The sequence below is a fragment of the Protopterus annectens genome, chromosome 13.part0 (assembly GCF_019279795.1).
Source record: "Protopterus annectens isolate FY-2018-M chromosome 13.part0, PAN1.0, whole genome shotgun sequence".
Classification (NCBI taxonomy): Eukaryota; Metazoa; Chordata; order Ceratodontiformes; family Protopteridae; genus Protopterus; species Protopterus annectens.
The window spans coordinates 921,024,788-921,052,334 of NC_056747.1; the positions used below are offsets into that span (position 1 = coordinate 921,024,788).

Genomic DNA, 27,547 nt, shown 5'->3' on the forward strand with positions numbered 1-27,547 from the left:
GAGGATTGCCAGAATATTGTAGCTCATAGTATTTGACAAACTCAGTCTTAATTAGTCTGGACTTTTGATGCAGAGGAAAGAAGGACTGATTATGACCAAAATCAAGACAACCTGGAGAGAGGGATTTGGTGGTTAGACCAGACAGTTTGCTACTGTTTGGTTGGAGGCCTGCATGACACTATAATGGATGTAGGATTGGGGGACATGAGCCTGACAATCCCAAACTAGTGATGATAATCTTCATGGGTTGTATATACAAACCAGGGAGAAGGCATATAATGTTACCTTAGTGATGCCACAAGAGCCCATGTGAGTCACAAGAGCATAGGTAAGTATCATAACAGAAATACCCTTCGTGGCTGACTGTGAGATGGCTAAACCATGAATTGCTGTCACTCTTGGGATAGAGGATTTAATGGCTAATTATAGCTGAAGGATCAGCAGCCGGGGGGGGGGGCTATAAAAATGACTTACAGAACTCAGCATTAATGCCTTCAAAGATTATTAACCATGTTTTGTATACCTTGGATGACAAATTTTGCCTCTGATTTTAATGAATGCTGGCCTTAAATCCTGAGGCCCAGTGTTACAATGCATCCATTTTTAAATGAAAACCTGTCCTCTTCTGATGCTTCTTTAGGATGGCTGTTTGAGCAAGTCTGTAGGATTGAATTAAAATTTTATTGCAAAAGTAACTGTTGTGCAATGCTCTTAGTTGTCTTTCACTCTGTGCTCTGTTGTCCATTTTGGACAGAAGTCACCCTTTTGCTGCTGTACATATAGTTTCTAGCTTGAAACTTTCTCACCACACAAAGACTAACATTGTGAACAAAGGAGTGAGCTGGATGCACTTTACAGCTTCTGTTTTCATAAAGGTTCAATACCATTAACATTTTAGGATCATTTCTTCACTCTTTAGGTTGATAGCTTGGAATATAGTCACATGGTCCACAAGGAACTGCCGAGAAATTTATTAATAGATATTAACTTCTGTTTTTTTTTCACAAGTGTTTGAAATTATCTGAAAAGGTGTGATTGGGTATAATGAGTGTGTATCCTAATTCCTCTTTAGGAAGCGGCCTTAAAATGTCATTCAGTACTAAGCTCTGGATTCTTTCATGCAATACTTTTTGAGCTTTTAAATGCCTTTCTGCCCTGGGTTAGAATGGAATCCAGAAACATGTTTTGAGTCCCCTCCTATGATTGCCAAAACATTGTGGTAATTAAAATCCCTCAGCTTTTCCTAGCAGGGTGGCAGAAAAAGTGAAAAGGAGAGTTATAGTTGGGGTCATGGCACCAAAGGAACATTTTTCTGTTCTGATGGGCATCATTAATCATCTTCCTTCCACATGAATTTTGAATTATATTGTTTTCTATTCGCACCTACCTCTCAAATTTAACATTCTCATTTTGGAAGCGTTAGCCAAGCTGAATGCTACAGTACAGATTACCCTTTGGGTTAAAAGAAACATCCTTTATGTTTTCTTGCAGTCTTAAATTCTTGCAAAAAGAGAATATTAGATCACAAAAACTGATATAATGTGTCACCTTTAAATTTAGAGTTAAAATCTATAACATTAACTGTTGATATTCTAAGAGGCACTGATTTATTCAACAGTAGTTAACAGCAAGGATAACAGAGAGAAAACCGCTGCTGTAGTGTAAGAGTTAGAGCAGATTAATGTAAGTAGTGCCACCTAACAGCAGCAGCATGGGCTGCTGTAGTGTAAGAGTCAGAGCAGATTAATGTAAGTAGTGCCACCTAACAGCAGCAGCATGGGCTGCTGTAGTGTAAGAGTTAGAGCAGATTAATGTAAGTAGTGCCACCTAACAGCAGCAGCATGGGCTGCTGTAGTGTAAGAGTTAGAGCAGATTAATGTAAGTAGTGCCACCTAACAGCAGCAGCATGGGCTGCTGTAGTGTAAGAGTTAGAGCAGATTAATGTAAGTAGTGCCACTAACAGCAGCAGCATGGGCTGCTGTAGTGTAAGAGTTAGAGCAGATTAATGTAAGTAGTGCCACCTAACAGCAGCAGCATGGGCTGCTGTAGTGTAAGAGTCAGAGCAGATTAATGTAAGTAGTGCCACCTAACAGCAGCAGCATGGGCTGCTGTAGTGTAAGAGTCAGAGCAGATTAATGTAAGTAGTGCCACCTAACAGCAGCAGCATGGCTGCTGTAGTGTAAGAGTCAGAGCAGATTAATGTAAGTAGTGCCACCTAACAGCAGCAGCATGGGCTGCTGTAGTGTAAGAGTCAGAGCAGATTAATGTAAGTAGTGCCACCTAACAGCAGCAGCATGGGCTGCTGTAGTGTAAGAGTTAGAGCAGATTAATGTAAGTAGTGCCACCTAACAGCAGCAGCATGGGCTGCTGTAGTGTAAGAGTTAGAGCAGATTAATGTAAGTAGTGCCACCTAACAGCAGCAGCATGGGACAACAATCTTTTTGTGGAGGCTGATAAAGTGAAAAGATCCTGGGACATCTTAATCAAGCTACCTAGTAGCTACTTAATGCAGGACTATTTAGCTGGTACAGGAAGCCATCTAGCCCTGGTTGCATCTATAAGGAATGGAAAGGAAGCATTGATCAGTGTAGTATAAAGAAATACGTTACCATATATCTCTTAAAAAGAAACCATAAATTAAAAACAATTAATAAATAGGTATAAAGCTGCAGGACTACTGCTAACAAGAAAAGATAAAATATAAAAGAGAGGAGAAATAGAAAGAGAGGAAAATTAATTTTGTATATAAAGCTGTGTTCCCCCCAAACTTGACATTAGGACATACATGTTTAAGGTATATCTTTGCAATCATATTTGCACTGACTGTAAAATGAGGACAGGTAAATGCTTATTCTTCCTAAATGTATTTGCTTCCATTTCTAAGCTATATTGTCACAACAACACGTCAATAAAAAAAAAAAACTTATTGTTCATAAAAATGTTCAGAATTTAATACACCAATAAACATAGCAATATCAATTTACCATATATTTCCGAATTTTAAACTATATTGCAAGAAACTGTGCCCTCAGTTGGAAATTATTTGAAATGTTCATTGTTAACATAGAAAAGAATGATATAATTATATAATTTGATTGAAATACTTAATGGTATTGATACCATCTACCAGGAAATTTAGGACAGATGAATGCTTAGTTATGAAATAACATATTGTTTGCCTCCTTTACTTTCCATTTTATGTTTTAATTCTTTTTATCACCTCTCACAAGCAAACAACCTGTAAGACAAAAAAAGTGATTATATAACTTTCATTAAAATAAAAATCTTGTTTAACCATTCACATTTTCTCTGTCCTTCTCCTTTCCATCCATCCTCCTTGTAATATTATCCAGCAAGTTACAGTTACAATTTGGTATCACCACTGTGAGTCCATACAGAAAACCAAGTGGTTACCACTTGAGACAGAATCATGCTTTTTTACTAATCCTCTAACCTTCAGGCTATTAAATAAAAGCTACAGCCCACCTTTAAAACATACTAGTAGTCAGATGTTTCCAGTATAACCTTAGAAATTATGATCCCCATATACCATGAAAATAATAGAAACATTCTACAAAACTGCCCCTTGGGCACGGAAAGCTGTACCAGATAAAGTCCCCAAAGAGTTAGCAAGCTAACTCTTTTCTGAAAGTTGCTGAAAACACAAATTACTAGCAAATATAAAGTACATTTGTGACAGGCTACCAGCTAGCTCTGGAGAATTAATGTCTATGCTGTTCTTGCAAAAATCACCCTATACTTTGTAATGTGCAGCCATATATGTCAAAACAGTGAATTACCATAATGTCAACTTGCATAACAGTGTGGCAATGTCGCCGAAAACTTAAATGAACAAACTACAGGAATAGCGTGTTTTGCTCTGGGAAACTAACCACTTGGCCAAAAAAACTGTAAACCCACTTAAAATGTATTTATTTTCTCATCATATTGCATTCTTTCCTCTGTTGCATTATACTCTTTTTTGAGTTAAAAGTCCTTACATGATATTGTATAATATAAAAAGAGGCAGAACACCCCAAATTCAACAAAGTGCACTCCATTTTCATTCCACTTAATATACCTTTGATACTGACAGAATAAACCATGTGCACTGTACTCCATATAAAATCTTATAAATCTTGTATACAAATTATTTCATCAACCATTAACAATAAATAACATATGGGACTTCCAAGATTGTTGCACACTGAGTGACAGCTTGATTTTAGCTCTCCCAATGTGAAAAATGAAAGTGAGAGATATACAGTGGATATAAAAAGTGCACACACCCCTGTTAAAATGCCAGGTTTTTGTAATATAAAAAATGAGACCACAATAAATAATTTCAGAACTTTTCCCACCTTTAATGTGACCTATAACCTGTACAATTCAATAGAAAAACAAATCTGTTAGGGGAAAAAAGCATACAATAAGCTGGTTGCATAAGTGTGCACACCCTTAAACTAATACTTTGTGAAGCACCTTTTGATTTAATTACATCATTTGCTCAGGTATCCATCATGTCCTCCAAAAATAACTGGTTGTGTAGTTGTAACACAGCAGCAGCACAATACCCATTTCTTAGGGGTTAGTGATATATGCATACCATCTATCTATTTCTATATGTATTTCAGTAGATGTTGAATTATTGGAATGCAAACATGTCGAAAGTGAAGTCATTGATGCCAGAATTCCAAAATTTAACATATGAAAAGCTCAAAACATCACATCATAAATCAATCTCCAAAAGGAAATATACAGTTTCTTTCTGTGATCAGAAGACATAAATCTCACGACATATTCAGATCACATTTCTGTGAATGGTGGTAGTGTTATGGAAATGTTTTTTCAAAGGTAAGGTGCAGGGTTAGGGCCATGGACAGGGACTGTGGCAGGGGCAGAGTTAGGGTTAGGGTCAGCAGGTATTAGTAATGTGGGCAGGGCAGCTTTATCTAGTACTTAGTATCTGAATTAGAATTTCTGATGCCTTTGATGTGCTAGATGCATTATTTATAATTACTATTATCTATAGTATTGGGTGGCCTAATGTGGTTATGTGATGGGTTGTGCAGTGAGTTTAATCTTAATTTTGCTAATGGTTCATTTTTTTTAGGTTGCCCACGGAATGTGAATGCATCAGTTTGCAGCTCAAAATTGAGTGCCTTTCATGGCTGTATGCAGGAGATTAGCGTGGATGAAAAACGTATTAACCTACGAGAAGACAAGTGGCTTCGGGCAGAAAGATATGCCAACTTTTCAAAAGTATTTTTTAACATGTGTGGAATAACAGACAGGTAAATCAAAGCAGTGCATGATTGTACATAGCAGAAATTAATTATCTTTGCTTGCATTTGGTAGGAATTACATAATAGTTACAACGTTACAAAACTGTAGCATCAGCCCCTTTTAAAACACAAGTGCTTTGTAAGTCTGTTACATTTTTTGCATTACCATTCCATCTACAAGTTCTGTCAAGCATCACAGTTATGAATAGTAACTGTTACATGCAAATGGAGTCACTGACTGAAATATACCCATGAACATCTTGATATTAACAATATGATTTATCCAGGGATGCAGCATTATTAAACTATGAGACTTGTCTAGACAAATGATGGCATTAGCAATGAGTCATGCCCTTAGGCATCACATTTATTTCTTTATTTATTTTTGTGTACTGGGAAAGACTGACTAGGATCTAGGATAAAACCCTCTTTTAGCAGAGACCCGAGGAGAAAAGCTCCACATTTAATACCAGTTTTTACATGTACATAAAATGCAGTTATATGATATCAGAAGGAATGCTAAATATAGGTTAAATATACATACATGAAATAAAAGCTTTACAATAGCTTACATAAATATCATTTAGAAACAGAGCAGATATATATATATATATATATATATATATATATATATATATATATATATAGCTTGCATAAGTTTATACAGTATTGAACATTAATTACAAATAGACACAGGCTTGTATATATTAAACAGAGATATCACACTGTAAAAGATACTGTATTACCAACATCATTACTAAATAAAAACATTTCTATGGCTGTGATGTCCTTAAATGTGAGGTAACACCGGAGTTATTGCAATGAGACAGACTCATATGCATCATATATCTGTGGACATTTCAGATATTAAAAATGTTTTCTTAAAAGTAAGAGATTTCTGTGGTAATAGTGACCATAATAGGTGGGAGGTTGGCACAATGTTTGAGGTGTTTACCTTACAAGGTGCAGAGTTTGATTTTCACATGGGGTAACTGGTTAGGCTTAAAATGACCCATAAGGCCAGTTAGCCTAATGCTAATCTATGACTCTGATTTGTAATACATGCTCATGTGCATAAAGTCAGTGACAGCAAGACATAGCCATGAACATCCCATCAGTAATTGTGAGAAATGCTCATAGGTGTCTTTGACAATGGGACATTCTCTTATTAATAAGATACTTAAGGAACCACCAACGGAGAATCCATCTGGTCAACCTGATCAAATGAAACCACCAATGAAGAATTTCACAGCAAAACATTTATTCAGTGCAGCACAGCACATCCACGTGCTGCGGTAGTAAAAACATTTTTTCTATCTCAGTGTGTGGGTGTACTGTGCTGAATAAACATTTTGCTGTGAAATTCTTTGTTACTACCATAACATGTGGGAATCATGCTGTATAAACATTTTGCTGCGAAATTCTCTGCTGATGGTGTCATTTGATCAGGTTGTCTAGTTGGATTCACCATTGGTGGTTATTTGTGGTTTTGGAATCCTGTTTGGCCATATTTTTGTCTTAAAGATACTTAAGGACTTACTGTCATTAACAGTGCGATATACACAGGAACACTGTATAATTAATAGTGTTTATTAAGAATGACACAGCCCCATGCACATGAGGGTGTTAACAGTGAGATTTACAGATGGGAACAGTATCATTAACATTGACACATACCCATGAACATGGTGTCATTAATAAGATATGACCATCACATCATTAACAGTGAGGCCTTCTTATGGCTGTTGTGTCATTAACAATGAGAAATACCCTAAGAAACTGCAACTTTAACTATGACACATATCTACTCAGTAGTGTAGCTAGGGCAGGGCAAGAGGGGCAACTGCTTTGGGTACGAAGAGTTTGGGAATGGGCGCCATCAGCCAATCCAGATCTCTTTAATGCAATGCCATCTTTTTAAAGCAATCATTGCATTTGCAGTCACATCTTAGTGCTACAGTGCTCTATGAGTGGTCTAAACTGTAGCAAGCAGTTTGCTACAATTTAAAAGAAGATTTTTTTTTGTTTTAAGAAAAACCATGAACGCTGTAGCTGTCTGTGCGGGCAAGGTATAAACTGCAGCAACTGTTTGCTACATTTGTAGCAAGCAGTTGCTACAGTTTAAAAGAAGAATTTTTTTTAAGTATGGGAAAGAAGGGTCATAGCTCAAACAGCAGGACCTGAATTAATGGGGCAGGAGGGAGAGGATGTGTGTCATGCATGTGGCTATTTGGTTGATGTGCCAGTCGAAGGTATGTCTGTTTGGTGGGGAATGGATCTAAGTTTTTTTTTTGCACTCTCCTATGGGAACAGCTGGGGGGGTTGGATTTAAGCACATATGATTATAGTGAAGTGTTAAAGTTTTTTTTTTTTTTGCTTTTCACTGAAGAGCTGAGATGATACTGGTTCATGACACATGGCACTCTGATTGAAGCAGCTATGCTTCTGTATCTACTGATGTTAAGTCACTGTTAGAGAAACATGCTGATATGCTGATATACATTGTATTTAAAGTGAAACTTGTAAAAAGACGGCATATCTTTAACTGTTAGACATGTCAATGCTCATGATGTTTTTCTTTTCTGCCCCTTACTAGCCTCACCATCTGACTTAACTGTCATTGAATGTCTCACTATTAAAGACACCTATGGGGACTTCAGGATCTATATCAGACTCTCAAAGTCTAACAATATCGAACACGATATTGTCGACACCAGATTACCGAAAGTGCACACCGAACATTTAAACAGAAATCTCCATAAGGGGATATTTCTGTTTACTTCAATGTTGTGTGATCTCGGAGTTGGTATATTTAAGTAGTGGGGGTGTGGGGGGTGCAGGGGGGCTTGCCCCCCTGTGTAAATGCTTTAGTTTAATTTGTTTTGTTTTAGTAATTTTTTTATAACCATTTGATGGTTTAATACTTTGATGCATAAAGTTCGATCTTTATGCATTCGAAGTATTAAACCTTCGAGGTTATAATATAGACCCAGGATTTCATTAATCCATTTGTTCATCTGATTCTGCTTGGGATGCAGAGACCCACAACCCCCTCTTGATCCTATGATGGTCTCTCCCTTCTGTACTCTTTACCTTAGCAGTATCCACCATGTATTTCCAGGACATGGGTGTCAAGACTTAAATGCTCATTGACCTTCACACATGGCTGCCTGCATATTTTTCATTTATGCTTTACTCCTCTTGCCTTCTGTCAGCCAGTAAACATAGTGCAATGCTTGTAGTTTATACCAAGCACAAGAACATACTTCCACACAACCATGTTGCATCTTTAGTAATATGCACTGATTCACAGACCTAGTATGTCTTGCTTGTCAGACCTGACATCCAGCTGTCTGCCAGATGTTGCTTAAACTGTAGGACATCTTCATCATCACTGCCCCAAATACCATTAGACTGCATTGGCAATACTACTCATGCCTTCCAAGAAAGCTCATCTGCATGAACTTGCTACAAGAACTTGAGTCACTGTGTCTGTATTCAGGGCTCCATTCATCTGATCTTTGGAGCTAGCCTAGTGCATGGTTTCGTTAACTGAGACATTGACACAGATGTTGCAGCCACAAGCTCCTCTTCAATGTTTGTATTTTATATCTCCCCTCAGATGCACTCACAGACACCGGGATGCACTCTGCGCAGCTGTGTACATCTTTTAACTTGCATGGGCACCAGCATAGCCTGTTTTATGGGAATTGACATAGTGTCCCAGTGCTGTGGTGACCTTATTCAAAATAACCACTGCTATGGCATGTGCCTTATGAAAACAAGTCTGATTTTGTCCCATATGTTGATCTAGACAATCAGTCAGGAGAGCCTTTGTGGCTGTCTGACTGACCAGATTGTGGGTGGCATAGCAAGAAACAGAAGCCAGGAAGCTGCAAGAATGGTATGTAGTGGAGTAGTCAAGAGTAGGGGAACTTTTGCAACCTTTGCAGAGGTAGTATTTTTCCTGCAACATGGATGAATACATTTCTTAGAATAAACCTATCATGGCCTTTCTGATAGAGGCATAACTTGCCAACATAAGTTTGCAGTATGTCACAAGACTAAACATGAATCATATGACCCATGATTCTCAAAGTGAAAGAGGTTGTAATTGCAGTAAGGTGGGATGTAGCTAGAATATGCTTTGTTTAGGATTTATGAAACATTTTCTGTATGTTCTTATCTAGGCCAGTAATACAAACTTTATTTCTGTTGTATTATAACACATTTTTAGTTGACAGTTACCTGAACTTCTTGAGGATATGGAAACTTCAGTATAGAGCAGTGATTTTAGCAGTAGTTCATAAACAGATTGGATCCACTCCTCAATTTTTTTTAAATAGCTTCAAATGCTGAAACATATTAGAAACATAGTAATTGTGGCAAACTGTCTGTCTGTTTGGTATAAAGTTACCATATAGAGGGTGTCATTCTTTTCCACAATCACTCTGGAGTGCACCATTTGAAATAACCGAAGTTGGATATTTATTAAGGAGACAATATTAGTTGTTACTTACTAATTAGACGATGTATTCTGCAGAACAGTTATGAAATATAATGGTCACTGATGCAGAACTGGAATGATTGTTTTTATCTTTTTGTTGACTAGATAAGCTCACTGGACATAACTGTCCCTTTTTAGGAATAACCTAGGAACACTGTCTGGTTAAGTGACTTGCTTAGAGTCACACAGCAGGTAGATGATGGTGGAAGGAATCAAACCTCCGAGCCAGGGCAGAGGAAGATGCTTGTTAACATCATAGCATGGTAGGATGATTTTAAGCAAGTAATAACGCCTAACAGGATAGGTGTTATTGAGGAAATCATGGACTGCCAATGTGTGCTGAGACCTCCCCACTCTGGAAGTTTCATTATTTCTCCTATAATGCCTGCACTGGAGAGGATTATTGTGGTTAGATAATGTAAAACAAAAAATACTAACCAGAAAAGTTATATCAAGCCAAAAGACTACAGAAGAAATGGGGTAGGCAAGGTGATAATTTTTCTAACTACCATGACAGTTATAAGGAACAGGATTTTTGCAAGGGAAATCACTGGAATCAACAATTCCAGAGACAATACAAATAATATCCACTGATCCAGGAGCTAGTGAGATAGGAAATGTTTTTGGGGGATGCAACATTTGCAATTTTTCCTCTGTATCTTTCACCTCCACCATTGGTGCCCTTTTTCAGAAAGGTTTTAAGTTTGTTCCATTGAGCCAGCAGAAGGTGGTTGACCTATTAACTAAACTGAAATTGTTCATGACAAAGATTAACTTCCAGTGTACTATGAATTCTGGAGGTGTTAACTAGTATATAGCAGGCTATTTAGAAGCAATACTTTGAACCCACCCCTTATACCACCAGTTTAACTTTTGAACACCTTCAGAGAGTGGTGTTTTAGTAAGAGGAGATTGTACTATAACTTCAAGGTGGATGAAAGAGACATGTTGTCTTCCCTCTGTAACAATGAAAGTATATATATCATGAAGCCTAACAAGGGGGGGGGGGGGTTGTGTTGATGGATAAATTCTTGTATTCATCCAAGATGCTGGAGGTTTCTAAACATTGGTGAATTTTTCTTAGAATCTCCCATATTGAAATCAGTATTGCATACCATGGTATTGACTTGAATTTGGAGGACATGTTTATCACCTATGACTTGGATATTAAAACTCAAGAATATTTCACAGTGAAACATCCTAGAATCCCAACAATTTTTAGGATCCCATAGATACACAAATCCCCCAGTAACCCCCCTCTTAGACCAACTGTGGCTTCAGCAGAATCCAAGACTGAGCCTCTAGCCAGATTTGTGAACTTTATACTGAAGCATTTTTACAAGCACAAGGAACATTTACTCAAGTACTCTTGGTATTTTCTTGAGACCATGGCTGGGTTACAATATTTATCTGAGGGATTATTTGTGACCATTGACATGAAGGACCTCTTCTCTCTTATCCCTCATGATGAGGGCTTCAATGGTTTTTGGAATCCATGGTGAAGAGCTCAGACCTGAGTAGTAATGACATACGTCTGGTTTACCAGTGCATGGAAACAGTCTTGACCAACGATTTTGTCTATTTTGAAGGCAAGTATTATAAATAACACAAAGGTGTTGCAATGTGGGCAACATCAGACCCCATTTTCACCAATATGATTCTGTGGAACTGGGAAATCAGTATTGTGTTTAATTCCCCACTGTTCATTCAAGTGGAAAGGTATCTCAGGTATTTGGATGATATATTCACTCTGTGAAAACAAACTTTGAGGAACTTTTTGTTTTTTGTCAAATTTTTAAACCAGTCGACCAATTTCTTTCAGTTCTCCCATCAGTATCATAATGACTTCATTAATTTCTTGGACATCACTATCTACAAGAATGGAAACAAATGTAAATATGAGTCTAACATTTATAGAAAACCAATAGGTTGCAATGCCTACTTACATTTTGCAGCCAGCACCCCCCTTAGCAGAAAAAGGACTTTATAAAATTAAAGACACCAATGCAGCACGTCTCCTCAGCTACAAACCACAAACTTGAACGGTACCAAACAATTAATACTTTAATGATAAAACAAACAATGTTGGCGCTTTTGTTTAAATCTCTGTTAAACTTCCTCAGACATTTAAAACGTGTTACATCACTTCCTTTTATATCGCCACTTTGTTTTCCATTGGACTCTCATTACCATAAATTAACATAAATTAATATATATATATATATATATATATATATATATATATATACATATACATATACATGTATATATATATATATATATATATATATATATATATACATGTATATATATATATATATATATATATATATATATATATATATATATACATATATATATATATATATAAACAAATAATCACATTGAGTATTCTAACTACTTCACATCAACCCAATGTGGATTTGCTCACAAATAACTTGAAATGGTCACAAAATATACATTTTAAATAGCTAATATTTAAAATATTTAAAATTTTAAAAATATTTAAAATGTCATAAAAACTTTTTTCATATAAGAAAACTATGTAATTGTGTTGCATCAAACAATGTTAAACAAGGATAATGTAAATAATTGCTAATAAATGAACAAATGTAATAGCATGCAAAAAATAACTTAATGCTTGTCATTAACAAATTTTCTTTCTTTGTAGTGCTTTTAGTTTTAATGCAGGTGCTATGGAAGTGCATTTATTAATTCCTGGCCATTTATCGGCTTGAACTCTAATTTGCCATTTTAGTTCCTTGAGTTCCAGATACTCCCCTATGGTTCCTTCACAACCCTCCCTTGCATCCTAGATTAATAACAAACGAAAAGATGTGTGAAACTGAGTTGAAGTGTTTGAACAAAGTTAGTAAGAGGCAAAATTATACATCAAATTTGAATGATGTTGAACAAAATATTGTGAAAACACTGGGGAAGGAGTATGTAAGAATTATGAAACCTGATAAAGAGGGAGGGGCAGTTGTCATGAGCCAATATATATATATATATATATATATATATATATATATATGTATATATATATATATATATATATATATATATATATATATAAAATACTAAACTCAATAACATATTGAAAACAGATACTTACATTGAAGTTTCATTAAATGAGTTAAATAGAGCTTTCAGAAAAAATTATGAACAAATCAATTATATCTTCATGGAAAAATGAATTGACATAGACTTATATAATTACTTGAACATAACTCCCAGAATATCGTTTTTTTTTGGAATCCCTAAAATCTGCAAATGCATCCTAGACCCCCCCCCCCCCATGCGCCCAATAGTAGATGGTAGGGATTCCATTACCTCGGCTTGTGCCAAATACATAGATTGAGTTAAAAAACATAATAAAAAAAAACACATATGCAAAGACTCATGGTCATTTTTACAATACATGAACAGTGTTCAGTTTGATCAAGATGATTTTTAGTAACAATAGATGTTTGTGACCTGTACACAGTAAGTCCACAAATTATTGGTTTGGAATGGGTCAATGAGATGCTCATTTACCATAAGGTTAATCAAGGGACAAGTAATCTCATTATGGAATTGTTGGAATTGGTTTTAAGTAATAATTTTGTTACTTTTAACAGGAGATACTATCTACAGAAGAAAGGCATAGCCATGGAGTCACCATGGTTATGGCATATTGGGAAAAAAATTTTGTATTTAACTCTAAGTATAATACTTTTCTGAAGTCTTATTACAGAATCCAGGATGATATTTGTATCATATGGACTGGAACACAAAATTTACTGAATGAGTTTTTTTACATACATTAATGGTACTACAGATTTCTTCTAGTTCATTTGTGACGTTAATGTGGAATACATGAATTACTTGGATGTTCATTTAGGAAAGGACAGAGTCAATGAAATGTATAAACTGTGATTTATAGGAAGGACACATATTCGAATTGCTTATTGCACTATAGTAGTTCCCACCAGGAGCAGCAGAAAAGATGTGTTAAAGGACAACTTGTTAGGGTAGCACGGATGGTAACAACACATCATGAGTTTTTGGATGAATGTGTCATAATGCGTACTATTTTCATCAACAGAGAATACCCTAGTACCCTGGTAGATGCATTAATTCAGGAAGTAGTTGTGAAAAAGTTGAAAGGGCATTTTAAGCCCATCTTAGATCAATCTAAAACCAATTATTACTCTTTAAGTCCAATACACTGTGACACGCATTTTGCACAGCAGGAACAACATAATGTAGTACAGATAGAGTCTGTCTTTTCTAAAGCACTGGTGATTACCTTTTCTCAGGATCATAAGGCAATTGGGGATGTATTTATGAAAAATTGGCCCATTTTAACAGTAGACCCCCACATCAGAACCCACATGGATGAGAAACCCAAAATTGTGTATCGAAAAGGAAAGAGTTTTAAAGAGATTTTTAAACCAGTTATGTATAGGTCCATCCAAAAAAAATTGGGTATGGCAAGATGTGGGGCATGTCATTGTTGTCACAAAATTAACATTGCTGACAGTTTTTACTTAAGAAATATCAAATATTTTGTAAAGAGTAAATATACTTGCAATTCAAAAGCAGTGGTCTATCTAGCTGTATGTAATTCTTGTCCAATATTTTATGTTGGAAAAACTGAGCGGCATGCCATAAAGAAAATCAACTTAAACAATGCTTTAGCAAAGCATGTCAGTGAGTTCAATGGCCATTAATTCTTTTTTATGGCTATAGACCACATAAATATTGTAGAAAAGGAACCATGGGGGGGGGGGGGTGTATCTAGAACTCAAGGAACTAAAATGGCAAATTGGAGTTCAAGCCGATAAATGGCCAGGAATTAATGAACGCACTTCCATAGCACCTGTATTAAAACTGAAAGCACTACAAAGAGAGAAAATTTATTAATGACAAGCATTAAGTTATTTTTTGCATGCTATTACATTTATCAAATTTATTAGCAATTATTTACAGTGTCCTTGTTTAACATTGTTTGATGCAACACAATTACATAGTTTTCTTATATGAAAAAAGTTTTTATGACATTTTAAATATTTTTAAATTTTAAATATTTTAAATATTAGCTATTTAAAATGTATATTTTATGACAATTTCAAGTTATTTCTGAGCAAATCCACATGTTGGGTTGATGTGAAGTAGTTAGAAAACTCAGTGTGATTATTTATGTTATATATGTTAATTTATGTTAATTTATGGTAATGAGAGTCCAATGGAAAACAAAGTGGCGATATAAAAGGAAGTGATGTAACACATTTTAAATGTCTGAGGAAGTTTAACAGAGATTTAAACGAAAGCACTAATATTGTTTGTTTTATCATTAAAGTATTAATTGTTTGGTACCATTCAAGTTTGTGGTTTGTAGCTGAGGAGAAGTGCTGCATTGGCTTTTTAAATTTTATTTAGTTTGTTTTTCGTTTATTAGAAAAATTACTTTGTCAGAGGGCAACTAATAAGGCTGAGTAGGCTAGTGACTGATGACCAGATATTCCAGGAGGAGGCGGCTTTTATAATTAATCTTTTCACTGAACATGGTTATCCATCTACATTGGCGGATGATATCTACCAATGCGTCTGTGAACACAAACACAAAATATGGAGCACGTTTAAGTCATTTACATGGATCGGAGAACAAAGAGCATTCGATCAAGCAGAAAAATTCGACTAAGTTGTAGTGGAATTTTGTAGAGATTTCTGCAGTTTGAAACAAACACAACTATTGGAATACAGTCTTTAGAACTTTTGGGATTCTTGACCAGGTTGGGATGCAACCCAGATTTGTTTACAAAAATAGGAAGAACCTTAAACTCCTTTTAGAAAATAACAGGGATTGTGAAGACATTGTGTTAGGAATGCTGGCATGAAATGCTCTGGGACTTGCAAACAATGTAGATTTATTTTACAGGTCACACAGTACATGGTAGCAGATTACCCCAAACGTCAGAGGCAACTTTAACTGTGAAACAAAACAGGTTGTGTACATAGATTTTTGCTCCTCATGCCGTGCGTTCTGTGTTGGCAAGACTATCAGCCCATTGAGGAAAAAGATTTCCCAGCATATTTATGCCATCAAAAAGGCACACAATGTCAATGCCTTGTACAAGCATTCTATTAAATGCACGGACTTTAAAAAGTTTGGATTTTCTGTGATTAAGATAGTTCCAGTGCTTACTAGAGGTGGGGATTGGGAAATGCATCTAGAACAACATGACTATTTTGGTAGCTGCTTTTGAATGCAGGGACATTCCCTGGATTGAATGACTTTGTTTCCATAAAACTAATTTTAAGAATTAAGGCAGCTAGCATTTTGACAAGAATCCTAGCATTTTACTATGTTTAATAAGTGGACCTTAAATAATAACTTATTGTCAAATGAAGATATTTGCAAACAAGCTTCAGAAATCCTAAATGAAATGGTGAATAGTCTTGAATCATCAGACATTCCTTATGACATACAATGGGCTGCATGTAAAGCAAGATTAAGAGGTTTATTTATTAGTAAAGCTGCTTTTTTCAAAAAACAATACTTTAAGAAAGAGGAATTCTTAAAATCAAGAATTTCTTCGTTGGAAAATCATCTTAGTCTGAACTATGATGCTACTTTAGAAAAACAAATTTTTGATTGTCAGAAAGATTTAATTCTGCTTCACCAAAATAACCTCTCCTTAGCTGAACAAAAGCTACTTGCTTCATATTCAGAGTGGGCCCAGGTTCCATCTAAATTGTTAGCGAGAATTATTAAAGTTAACTTCAGAAATCCAAATATTACATCTTTATCTTATAATAACAGATTATATAATACCGATGAAGAGATTATTCAACTTTTCACCTCTCTTTACACTGAGTTATATTCAGGTTCTTCTAATTCTGTTAAAGATAATCACTCAAAACTCTTTTAGACTCTTTGCAGTTCCCTAAACTTAATGATAATCAGCAAAAACTACTTTCTACCCCTATATCGGTACAAGAAATCTCGGATTCAATAGATAATCTTAAATTGGGTAAATCTCCGGGACCTGATGGTTTTACTCCAGAATTTTTCAAAACTTTCAAATTGGTAGTTCTTCCCTTTCTATTTAAAGTTTACAATCATATAAGAGTTAATGATATCTCAGATATTCATTGGAACACATCCAAAACCATTCTAATTCTAAAAATAATAAAGATAAATCTGACCCAGTAAATTATAGACCCATTTCTTTAATTAACGTGGATATTAAGATTCTGTCATCTATTCTGGCTAACAGATTGAAACGGATTTTACCCTCAATTATCTCATCAGATCAATCAGGTTTTATGTCTCAGAGACATGCTTGGGATAATACTCTATCTTTAGAGACTATACTTCATCTCATTAAGAAAAATCCAAACCCTATATATGCTTTGATTATAGATGCATCAAATGCCTTTGACAGAGTATGTTGGAACTTTCTATTTCAAGCTATGTTATGTTTTAATATTCCCTTATTCTTTATAAATTTTTTAAAAGTTTTATGCAAGAATATGTTTACTAGACTATACATTAATGGTCAATTTTCTGCTCCGATAAAGATCACTAAAGGAACAAGACAGGGTTGTCCATTGTCCCCTTTTCTTTTCAACATTTACTTAGAACCTTTGCTATTGTTTATTACTCAAAATACTTTTCATAACATCCCTAGAATTCTTAATACTAATATTCATTTCTCTGCTTTTATGGATGATTTAGTAATCTACTTTCAAACTCCATTATCTGATTACAGAAAGATAATGAATTCTATTGATTATTTTTCTTTGGTTTCCAACTATCTTTTAAATTCTACAAAACTCATATTTTTCCCTTAAATCATTTAGCACACAAATCTTTTTGTTTCCAGACGATCATTTTCAGTTTACTTATAATATAAAATATTTAGGAATCAATTTAGAACACAATAATAAATCTTCCTTTCAAAATAATATTAATAAATTATGGAACTCTATATTGTCTGATATGGACAGATGGAAGCATCTAAACCTTTCATTTCTTTCAAGGGTGGCCATTATTAAAATGAATATTCTGCCTAAATTTCTTTACCAATTCTCATCATCTGATCAGATAATTTCAAAAATTTTTTGAGTCTGTAAATAAAGCTTTGGCAAAATTCATATGGTTCCCTAAATCTGTTAGAATTTCCTATTCTAGATTGGCATTTTCGAAGGACAAGGGAGGTTTGGGTTTACCTAATCTTTATCTCTATTATCTGATTGTCTCATCCAATAAACTTCTTACTATCTCTAAATTCAATAACACTTCTTATCCAAATCACTCTTTATGGATAAAATTATGGTATAATTATGTCATTTCTAATAATTTAAATCCTGAAGCTATTCCCTTTATCTCTCTGGATAGTTTATTTATTAAAAATATATCTACAGTATTTAAACAAAAGATTAGAGATTTCCAAACCTTACTCAAAATGTGTAAACTAGAAAAAATCTCGCACCATGTTCAGCCAATTCATCTAAACCCAAATATATTATTGGACAATAAACTTTTGAACTTAACAAACTATCCTTTAATTAAAAATCTAAAAGTAAGAGATGTTTTGAAATATCTTGACTTGCCTTTATCTGACTGGCGTAAGTTATTGAAAGTAAACTGGAATTACTCACCAATTCTTACACAACTAAGAGCAATAATTAAAACAAATTTGTATCTCTGGTCCCCATAGACTCACAATTGAAAAACCTTAACACGATTATTAAAATACTTTCATCATCTGATAAAATGCTCTCAAACTCATATAAATTAATTAATTCTTTAATGATGGACCACAACTGTCTTTTATCTAATGTTTGGTTGAATTATAATTCCCAATTGTCAGAATCTCAGAAAGTCCTGGCTATTAGACACACTAAGGAATTTATCCCTTTTAAAAAATTAGCATACACACAATTAATGATTAATAATGATGCCTACTTTACCCCAATCAAATTAAACAAATTTAACCCAAATAAGTCCCCTTCGTGTTCATGCTGTTCTCATCCCCAAGCAGACCTCCTTCATATTCTATGGTATTGTCATTTTTCTCACAGATTGTGGACATCTTTGAAAGTCAGACTGCAGAAAATGGGATATCAAAAATCCACGTTGACGTGGGAATTTGCTATTCTGCATATTCCATTGATTTATCTTTCAAAAGTTGATATTCATGTTATCATTTTTATTTGCTCATTACTAAAACTTTATATAATACAAAATTGGATTGATCGTTCTAAATTAAAATGGGTTACTTTCCAGAAAATGGCTTTTAAATTTATTGATGCTCAAAGATACTTAGGTGGAAGTCCAAAAAAAAAAAGCTATTAGAAAGGTTGTGTTAGAAAAGGTTCTAAACATATTAAATAGTTAATGTTAAATATATTTTTTTTTTTTTTTTTTTTTTCTCTTTTCTCAGGTTGCCTAACTTGTATATAGTGTACATATGGTGTATGTTTTATTTCTAAATAACTTATCAAAATCTCATGAAGGTTGTTATCACTAGATGAATTGTTATATGTTCATTTATGCCTTCTTGTTATGTATAATCTTTTAATTGTCTTGCTATTCATATAATTAATAAAAAATTTTTTGAGAAAAAAAAAGAATCCTAGCATTTTATTAAATTTAAATAAGGTTTCACAAACATTAAGCTATATGTCGACCGGGGTTGATGCATCTTTTGACAGTCTGGTTTTAGGGAGGGTTCTACACAGGTTTCTCTTCTGGGTTGATTACACTTGAAAACATTTAGCATTTTAAATTTTATGCTTTAGACATGATTATGTTATAAAATCACCGTCATGAGAAACCTATTGTAAATGATAAACTAGGAAACGAAGAAAAACCTATACTTATACTCTTAAGTGAAGAGGCTATGCCATCTCTTCATGTCATTGTACTAATGAAAATCTTCCTGATTTAGCTAAGCAAATGAATATTATAAGAAAGCACAATGGGAAATCTGTACATTTAAGAAGGGCCAGAAAAATGCAGCCTGAGTAAGAGAAACAGATGAACAAAGTGGGCTGATAGCATCTATTTTGTGTTTATATATGACTTGCAAAACAGGATAAATAGAAGCAGAGGTGAAATGGTACACCCCTGTTAATTACAAAACATTTTGAACATTTAGAGGAAACCGGCATTGCTCTGATTGTATACTACATCTGAGACATCTTTGACTGACTGTCTTTCTGATTCTGTATACACACACACACACACACACACACACACACATGCACACACACACGCACGCACACACACACACACACACACACACACACACACACACACACACACACACACACACACACTTTATATATGTGGAGTTAATTGCAACATTCATAGCTTTTCAGAAGCCAAGAGTTTGAAAAAAAAAGTTATTGCATTTATTTTATATTACCTTGTAGGCAGCTTTAGACTTAGTTGCTTGACCTTGTTGACAGAGTAGTTTCATGTAAGCACTTCTGGTTCTTAGCCGTGATAGTTCACTCTGTACCCATACATTCTGAGTATTTATTATTTATTTATTTATTTATTTATTTTTTTTGCTAAATGCCTTGTGTTCTTGTCTGCGCCTCAAGGGCATTTTCATAGTTCACTGTTATCAGCTTGTTTCATTTTAATAGTACCCGCTAGATCCTTTTTGTTGGGATTGGTTCATATTTCTGCCAACATTGAAATACTTGTTTCTATTTTCATACATATTAATTTTCTCAAGTTGAGCATATTATACAGAGATTATTAAAGGCAGAGGAACTCTTACCCATAGGCTTTATAGTCATTCCTAGTACAGAAGGCTTGAATTTCAGTTGCTCAAGTGTTTTGTCTCAGTTAATGCTGTATTGCACTGCAACATTTATATTACTTTTGCAAACACAGTTTCACTTAATTTTATTTATTTATTTTGATGTTTGGCTCACGTTTTACCTTGTACTCCTCTTTTTGCCTCAATTACCTCTTTTAACTGAGTAAAAAGAAGTAATTGAGGCAAAAAGAGGAGTACAAGGTAAAACGTTTAACTGTGTAAAGCCGCGGTGGTGCAGCGGTTGCATTGTCGCCTCACAGCAAGAGGTTCTCCCGTTCGATTCTTGGCTGGAGCGCCTTCTGTGTGGAGTCTGCATGTCCTCCCTGCAGCCGAGTGGCATTCGAAAGACATGCGTAAATGGGTCTGCCTTCGTTGAAGGCTGGGTGTTGAGCTGGCACCTCGGCATCATAAAAATGTACTGCCAATCATTAGCGGATTGGAGTTCCACTGTGGCGACCCCTAACCGGGAAAAAGCCAGAAGAAGAAGACATGATTATGTTATATATATAATAATTTTAATGTTTTCCATTTATTGGGCTTTGTTTTTAAATGTTTTCTTATTTGTTCATCTTACAATAACAATTTGCGTTTAATTTTTGTAATGCTTGACGCTGTTGAGGCTTTTTAAGGAATGCAGGAAGTCGCTACATTGTTTCTGAGGCAGTTCCTGCTTTTCTGGAATGAAAGCGCTCAAACTATTAAACTCTCTGTGTGCTGTGACTTTTATGGTCAGCGTTTTTTGTTTTACTTAACTTTTGGAGTACGCTGGGTCATGCTGTATTTGATTAGATAATATGTTATCTATTTCATACTCATTTTATATTAGTATATGCAGACAGTGAGTTCTTGAATATGGCTCCTTCCACCCCTGTCTGTGTGTGGGTTTATCCCTGTGGTCTGCTGGTTTCCTCCAAAAGCCCAAAGACACACTCTAGGTGAACAGGTATTCCTCAAATCTGACTGGAGGCAAGCATGCAGAGTGTGAGTTTGTGTGTGTGAGTTTGCGTGAGTGTGAGTGTGAGTGTGAACAACTTTTTTTGTGGGTTTTTTTTCATTTTATTGAGGACTTCTCTTTTATCAGCTTTCAACACTAAGCCTTGGACACAATTTATGTCTTCCTTTAAAGGAAAATGATGAGTGAATTTCTCTCCTTAGTTATGCATTCTGTTCAGGCCAATATTGGATCAAAAGTGGGATAAAAGCTCTAAAATGTATCTCAGTGTTTAGAAACTTGTGGCTTTTGGAGGCCTAGCAGACCAGACCCACAGGTAAATTAGATTAATTAACTCATGGTTATTGCAGTTCAGTCTTAGCCTGTTAGTGTGCTTTGAAAGGATGCAAGAAAAAACTGAAGGATAAGACAAAGTGTGGGAAAACAAGGGTAAGGAGGCAACCAATATTCCCAAATCTGACTTAGTTGTTTTCAAGCATTTGTTTCTTATTTTGTTGGGAACTACTATGTTGTCAGCTTTGATCATTAAGTCTTGGGCACAATTTATTTCTTCCTTTCAAGAAAAATGAATTTCTTCCCTTAGTTATAAATTTTATTCAGGCCATTATTCGATCAAAAATTTACAGAAAAAAAATCCTCTAAAATGCATTTCAGGGCATCTAGAACCGCATGGTTTCCAGGGGCCTAGCACAAGACTCCCACATTATTTAGATTAGTTCCTCTGTCCTTATTACAGTGTACTCTTGGTTACCTACCATGTATTGAAAGAATACACAGAAAATCTGATGAATAAGACAAAGTGACAGACAATAAGAAAAAAGTTATCTGAATGGTGTGGGGGTAGCTTAAAATAGTGACGTCTGTTGACTTGGGTGCCAGGTTGCAGTACCTATGCTCGGTAGTATTGCATACTGACATTTCTGTCAATGTACCCATTCAGCACAGAGGGATCCTGATATATCAGCATTAATGTAATGGACCTTGGTGAAGTAACTACCATGATATGGTACAAAGGCTTGTCACATTACTGCATTCTAAACCAAATCTAACAAATTGCCATGCAGTGTCTTGTTGCAAAGCAGCACTATCACCAAAAGCCACTCTTTGTGAGGTGCACAAGGAGTTGTATACTGCCAAAAAGCCTACATTCATAGACAGAATGTGTACTATTTTCTGCAGTGCTTACTCATGACTTATACCTTTTGGGAATGGAAATATGATTCGGTGTACCACAATGCCTATTTTATAATCCATGTCTTTTCTGGAGAGATGCAATCTGTCTGCTTTGTGTAAATTTAGTAAATTCCTGCCTACAGTCCTGGATGCACTACCATTAAAGTGGTGGTGTTATGGTGAAAAACTGTGTATTTTCTGTCAGTATAGGACAGCACCCTCTGAAATGTTTAATCACTTGCTTCATAGCTGGAAATGTGGGAAGGAATCACGTATTAGAAAAGTATGTGATAAAAACACTAATTTACTTTATTACCAAAGCAGGTGATGCATATCTATCAAACTTGCCTAAAAAATTCACTTTCTCATAACTGCTCCAGTACTAAATTTTGTTGAGAAACATTGGACACTGCGTCAGATTGCACTGGGGCTAGTGACTTTAGCATGTAATAATTTTGCCAGTAGTCATCTGTGCTGTGACTTACAACTCGCCTTTTAAGTCAACTGACTTAGTTTTTCAGCCATTAATGAAAACACTAGTTTCTAGCAAAAATTTCATAACTTGTCATGTCTGGAAGTTATTTTTTTCTGAACATTTCTCACAAATGAACTTATAATCTTTGTCTAGTGCTAAGATATTTAAATTAAGCAAATAAAACTGAATTGTGTACATATTCTGTATTTTCAAAAGCCACTGTACATTTTCAGTTACTAAAAGTGGTTGCCCTCACGTTATTTTCACAGTTTGAAGGGCAGTATTGTTCCAAATTAGTCATGCATGTTGCCAGCAAGCAATAAAATTGTAGCCTAAAAATTGACTTTTTTTTTATTCTGGATGCAAACATGCAAAATACCTCATGACCATTAGATCTGCATTTATGCAGTGGAAGTCACAGTTATTTATTTTTACTCATTCATTCATTCATGCACTTGCTTATTTCTTCCCCTGTGTTGACTTTTAGTGTCTCTCATCTCTCAGCATTTATAGGCAGCAAGAGATTGACTAGCACCACTGCAGTGTAGGAGAGAAAGGTCCTTCACTAGGGTGCTTTGGCCACTCCATCTTCAGCATGTCTGCCCATGGTATTCTGTTTCTGTGTGTACATGTTTCATGTTGATGTGACTTGGAAAGATGAAACCACTTCCCTTCTTGTCATACATGGAGTATTTCCAGCCTTTCCTAGTTTTTTTGTGATTCTTTTTGGCTCTGCATAGTTGACCATCAGCTTCACCTAGGTCATCTCCTCATCCACCAGGTCTATCAGACCCACCATATTATCCCTAAGTCGGTGAGGGGATTGAGGAACCTGGGGCAGTGTCACATAGCTACCAGGGGGTGTTTTCCTAGTTCTGCAGCCCTTGCATAGTCTTGAACCCACCTTAGTGGTTGGCATACAATGGACTTTGTGGTATCTTGGTCATGCCTTCACTTGCAGGCTAGAGTCCTGCCCCACTGTAGACAATACTTAGAGTCCCCATCCTCCACAAAGGAGAAACATGATGGTGTGTCAACGAATATGCTGCCCACAGATGGGCACATCCATCCTCGCTGCATTTACTCTCAACCAATAGCTGTAGTCAGAAGTCTATCCCTCTATGCCATCAGTGTAGAATCCAGGTTTCCCTGTTAGTTGCTAGAGTGGTGATATGCCTCTGATCTCATCCATCATCACCACCACAAGAGGCATGAAACTTCTTGGCTGCTTGATCCTTTTCTGTACCTAACCCTCCAGTATCTAATGGCAATGAGGGAGTATGACCCAGCTGACCCAGGTTCGACTAGCAGCTGAGGCACTAGAGAGGAATGATGAAGCTATGCATGCTCAAATCTTTCAGGTGGGAGGGAGTAGCTGCACCTCTCAGATAATGTGTGTTAGACTCCCCAGTGGAGATTAGAGAACATAGTGGTACTAGCCTGCTCAGGACTGGGCTAATGAGGATAACATCACTTAGTGAAGAGGGAGCCTACTTTTTGCATCTGCCCATTGAATATCCAACACCCTGATGTAAGTGACCATGCAGAGTGGCCTAGAGCTGTACAAATGACAACAAAGCCCCCGTCATGGATGACAGCACAACTGTCATTGAAATTTTCCCTTGCCCCTTGGGGAATGCATGGGCTGTAGGGCACTTACCTCTGAGAGAACAAACAAGACAACTGAGTGGCCAAAGAAGAGAACAGAGATCAGAAGTGAGTCGGAGCAAAAAGACTCGAACCCCTAGGAAAAAGTAGGTCAGGTGGGGAAAAAACTAACTCTCTAATGTCATGAGCATTACAAAGAGCTTCCCTGAACAAATATCATTGGGTTGACCTTGTGATTATACCATTTTTTTTTTTATTTCTCCAAGTGTTTTGGGTTTCTAATACCATGACAGGAATGGACCCCATTCCTAAGTCAAAGTACGATTCAAGTTCATGAAATTAGTATTGTTTCAATCTTTGTCAGCCAGAAGTGCTCTTCGCAGCAACCACACTGTGCCCAGTAATGACTCCTTCTGCAATTCGTATGGGGTTACATGAAATGGTAACATATATAAATACTACTGTAGTTTCTTTTTTATAATACCCTTTGCTGCTACTACTGTCGGAACTGTGTGGTTATCCTTCTTCCACATTGCTCTTGTTTCTGCCTGCATATACTGATATTTTATGATTTTGTGTCTCTACGTACGCAAGACACTGTAGTCACTGGGTGTGGTGATTTCAATGACCAATGCTACTTTTATCTTCTTTTCATGGACCACTATATCTGGTTTTCTAGCATCCATCTTTTGAACTGTTGGTAATGGGTGATCCCATGTGATGTAGACTTCATCATTTTCTATTATGCTTTGTGATTCATGTTTCCAATGTTTTTCAGCCACTTCAGTACCATAATGCTTGCACAATCCCCAGTGCAACAGTTTTGCCACATTATTATGCCTTTCAGCATACAGTCCTTCTGTCATTAGTATGTCACAACCAGCAAAGAGGTGTGCCACTGTTTCCAATTTGGTTTTACAAAACCTGGACTTTGAAAACCAGAGTGTACATAGCCCACTATCTTGGGCCGTCAATATTAACCTTTCATCTCTTGGTTTGAATTCGCCTCTCCTTAACCATTCGTACATTTGTTCTTGATCAACATGAAGTTCTTCCAGAAGTTTTCTATATTTGCAACTATATTTATGCATTTTCCACATTTCTTGCCTTTTCATCTGGTCCTTCACCTTATATTCTTTCTTTTGTTTTTTTTGGCAAATTCAGCTGCTGCCTGATTTTTATCTACTACTGTTTTTTCACCTCACATTCTTTCTTTTGTTTTTTTTTGGCAAATTCAACTGCTGCTTGATTTTTATCTACTTCTGGTTTAATTTCCATTTCTGCTTAACGCTGATATGCTTCTGCTAGCTTAAGCAGAGAAGTCATCTTAGATTTATTCTCCTCATGTTTCAAAACTTTCACTACATTTGGGTCTTGTGAGGTCAGCATATGTGTGGAGTCCCACGATTGCAGATCAGTACATGTAATCAGTTTCAAGAAGGCCCACCCCTCCTTCGGAGTGGGGAATATATAATCTTGGTATACACTGATTTTTACAAATAATTTGGTGAGCACAAAGCATCCTTCTTGTTTTCCTATGTTATCTATCCAACACATTTTGGGGCCAGTCAGACATTCCAAAACTGTGAGTTAGGACAGGAACAGCAAATTGGTTTATAGCTTGGATTTTGTTCCTAGATGTCAATGCTGTTTTCAGGATGAATTTAAGTCTTCTAAAGTATTCCTTACTAAGTTTTATTTGCATTTGTTCACATTTTATTGTTGATCCTTCATCAGTTCTCAAACATTTATATATTGCTCAAGTTGTTGAATATCATAGTCTGGTCCCAAACTGATGTTTTCTTGGTGTTGCAGTTTTCCTGCTTTAAAGGTTGCTTTTGCACATTTATCAAGACCAAATGACATTCTTATATCATCTGAAAAAGTTTTAACAACTTGCAGTTGTGCTTTCAGTTCCTCATCTGATGAACTATACAGTTTTAAATCTTCAACAAAGAGAAGATGAGAAGTTTTTATCATGGCTTAATTGCAAAGTGGTCTAACTCGTTTCATGGTCACTGTAATGCAGTCAATCAGTGTAGGGTGTATCTTATAAATTTTTAAGCACTCTTTTATCCATGAATGTTGGATACTATCACATGTTTTTTTTTATAGTCAATCCATGCCATACTTAGATTCATCCCCTTTTTACAGTTCTCCACTATGACTTTATTTAACAACAAATGATCCTTTGTTCCATATGACTTTCTTTTATTGCCATTTTGTTCTCTTGCCATGATTGAATTTCCTTCTAAATGACCATTGTGATTATACCATTATTAAGGCTGCCTCATGAAAAGAGATATTAATGCGGAGATTATAAAAATTATTTTATGGTTGTACTACAGGATTTGACCAGGACTTAAGTTTATATTTAATAAAACAAAAGAAACTAACTGCTCTTGTTCATGTCAAGCAAGGGATGCTGACCACTTTGTTAACCCAGCAAACTGTGTAGGAAGCAAATAATGCAGGCTTTATTAGCTGTGTTTTAAAGAACATTTTTTAAACTATACTCTGTAACAAAACTCCTACTAGATCATACTTAAAAATGTTTTTGAGGGCTATACAGGTATAAAACCTTAGATTTTTAGTCTGGAGTTCAGTATGCTATTTTTGTCAGAAAAGGAGGACTCTTCTATGTCTGGTTGATTGACTGCCTGGGTAGTTGATTAAATGACTAACTGAACACAGATTTCCCAAATCTTGCATCGCTTA

At 35.6% G+C, this 27,547-nt stretch overlaps 1 protein-coding gene across 1 annotated transcript in view; it reads left to right on the forward strand.

Annotated features, from left to right (window-relative positions):
- CNTNAP1 (contactin associated protein 1) overlaps window positions 1–27,547 on the forward strand; it is a 941,217-nt gene that overhangs the window by 472,141 nt on the left and 441,529 nt on the right. Inside the window, exon 10 of the mRNA XM_044054679.1 lies at window positions 5,114–5,294. Within this exon, the coding sequence (XP_043910614.1) occupies window positions 5,114–5,294 (181 nt within the window). The remainder of the gene's footprint in view (window positions 1–5,113; window positions 5,295–27,547) is intronic.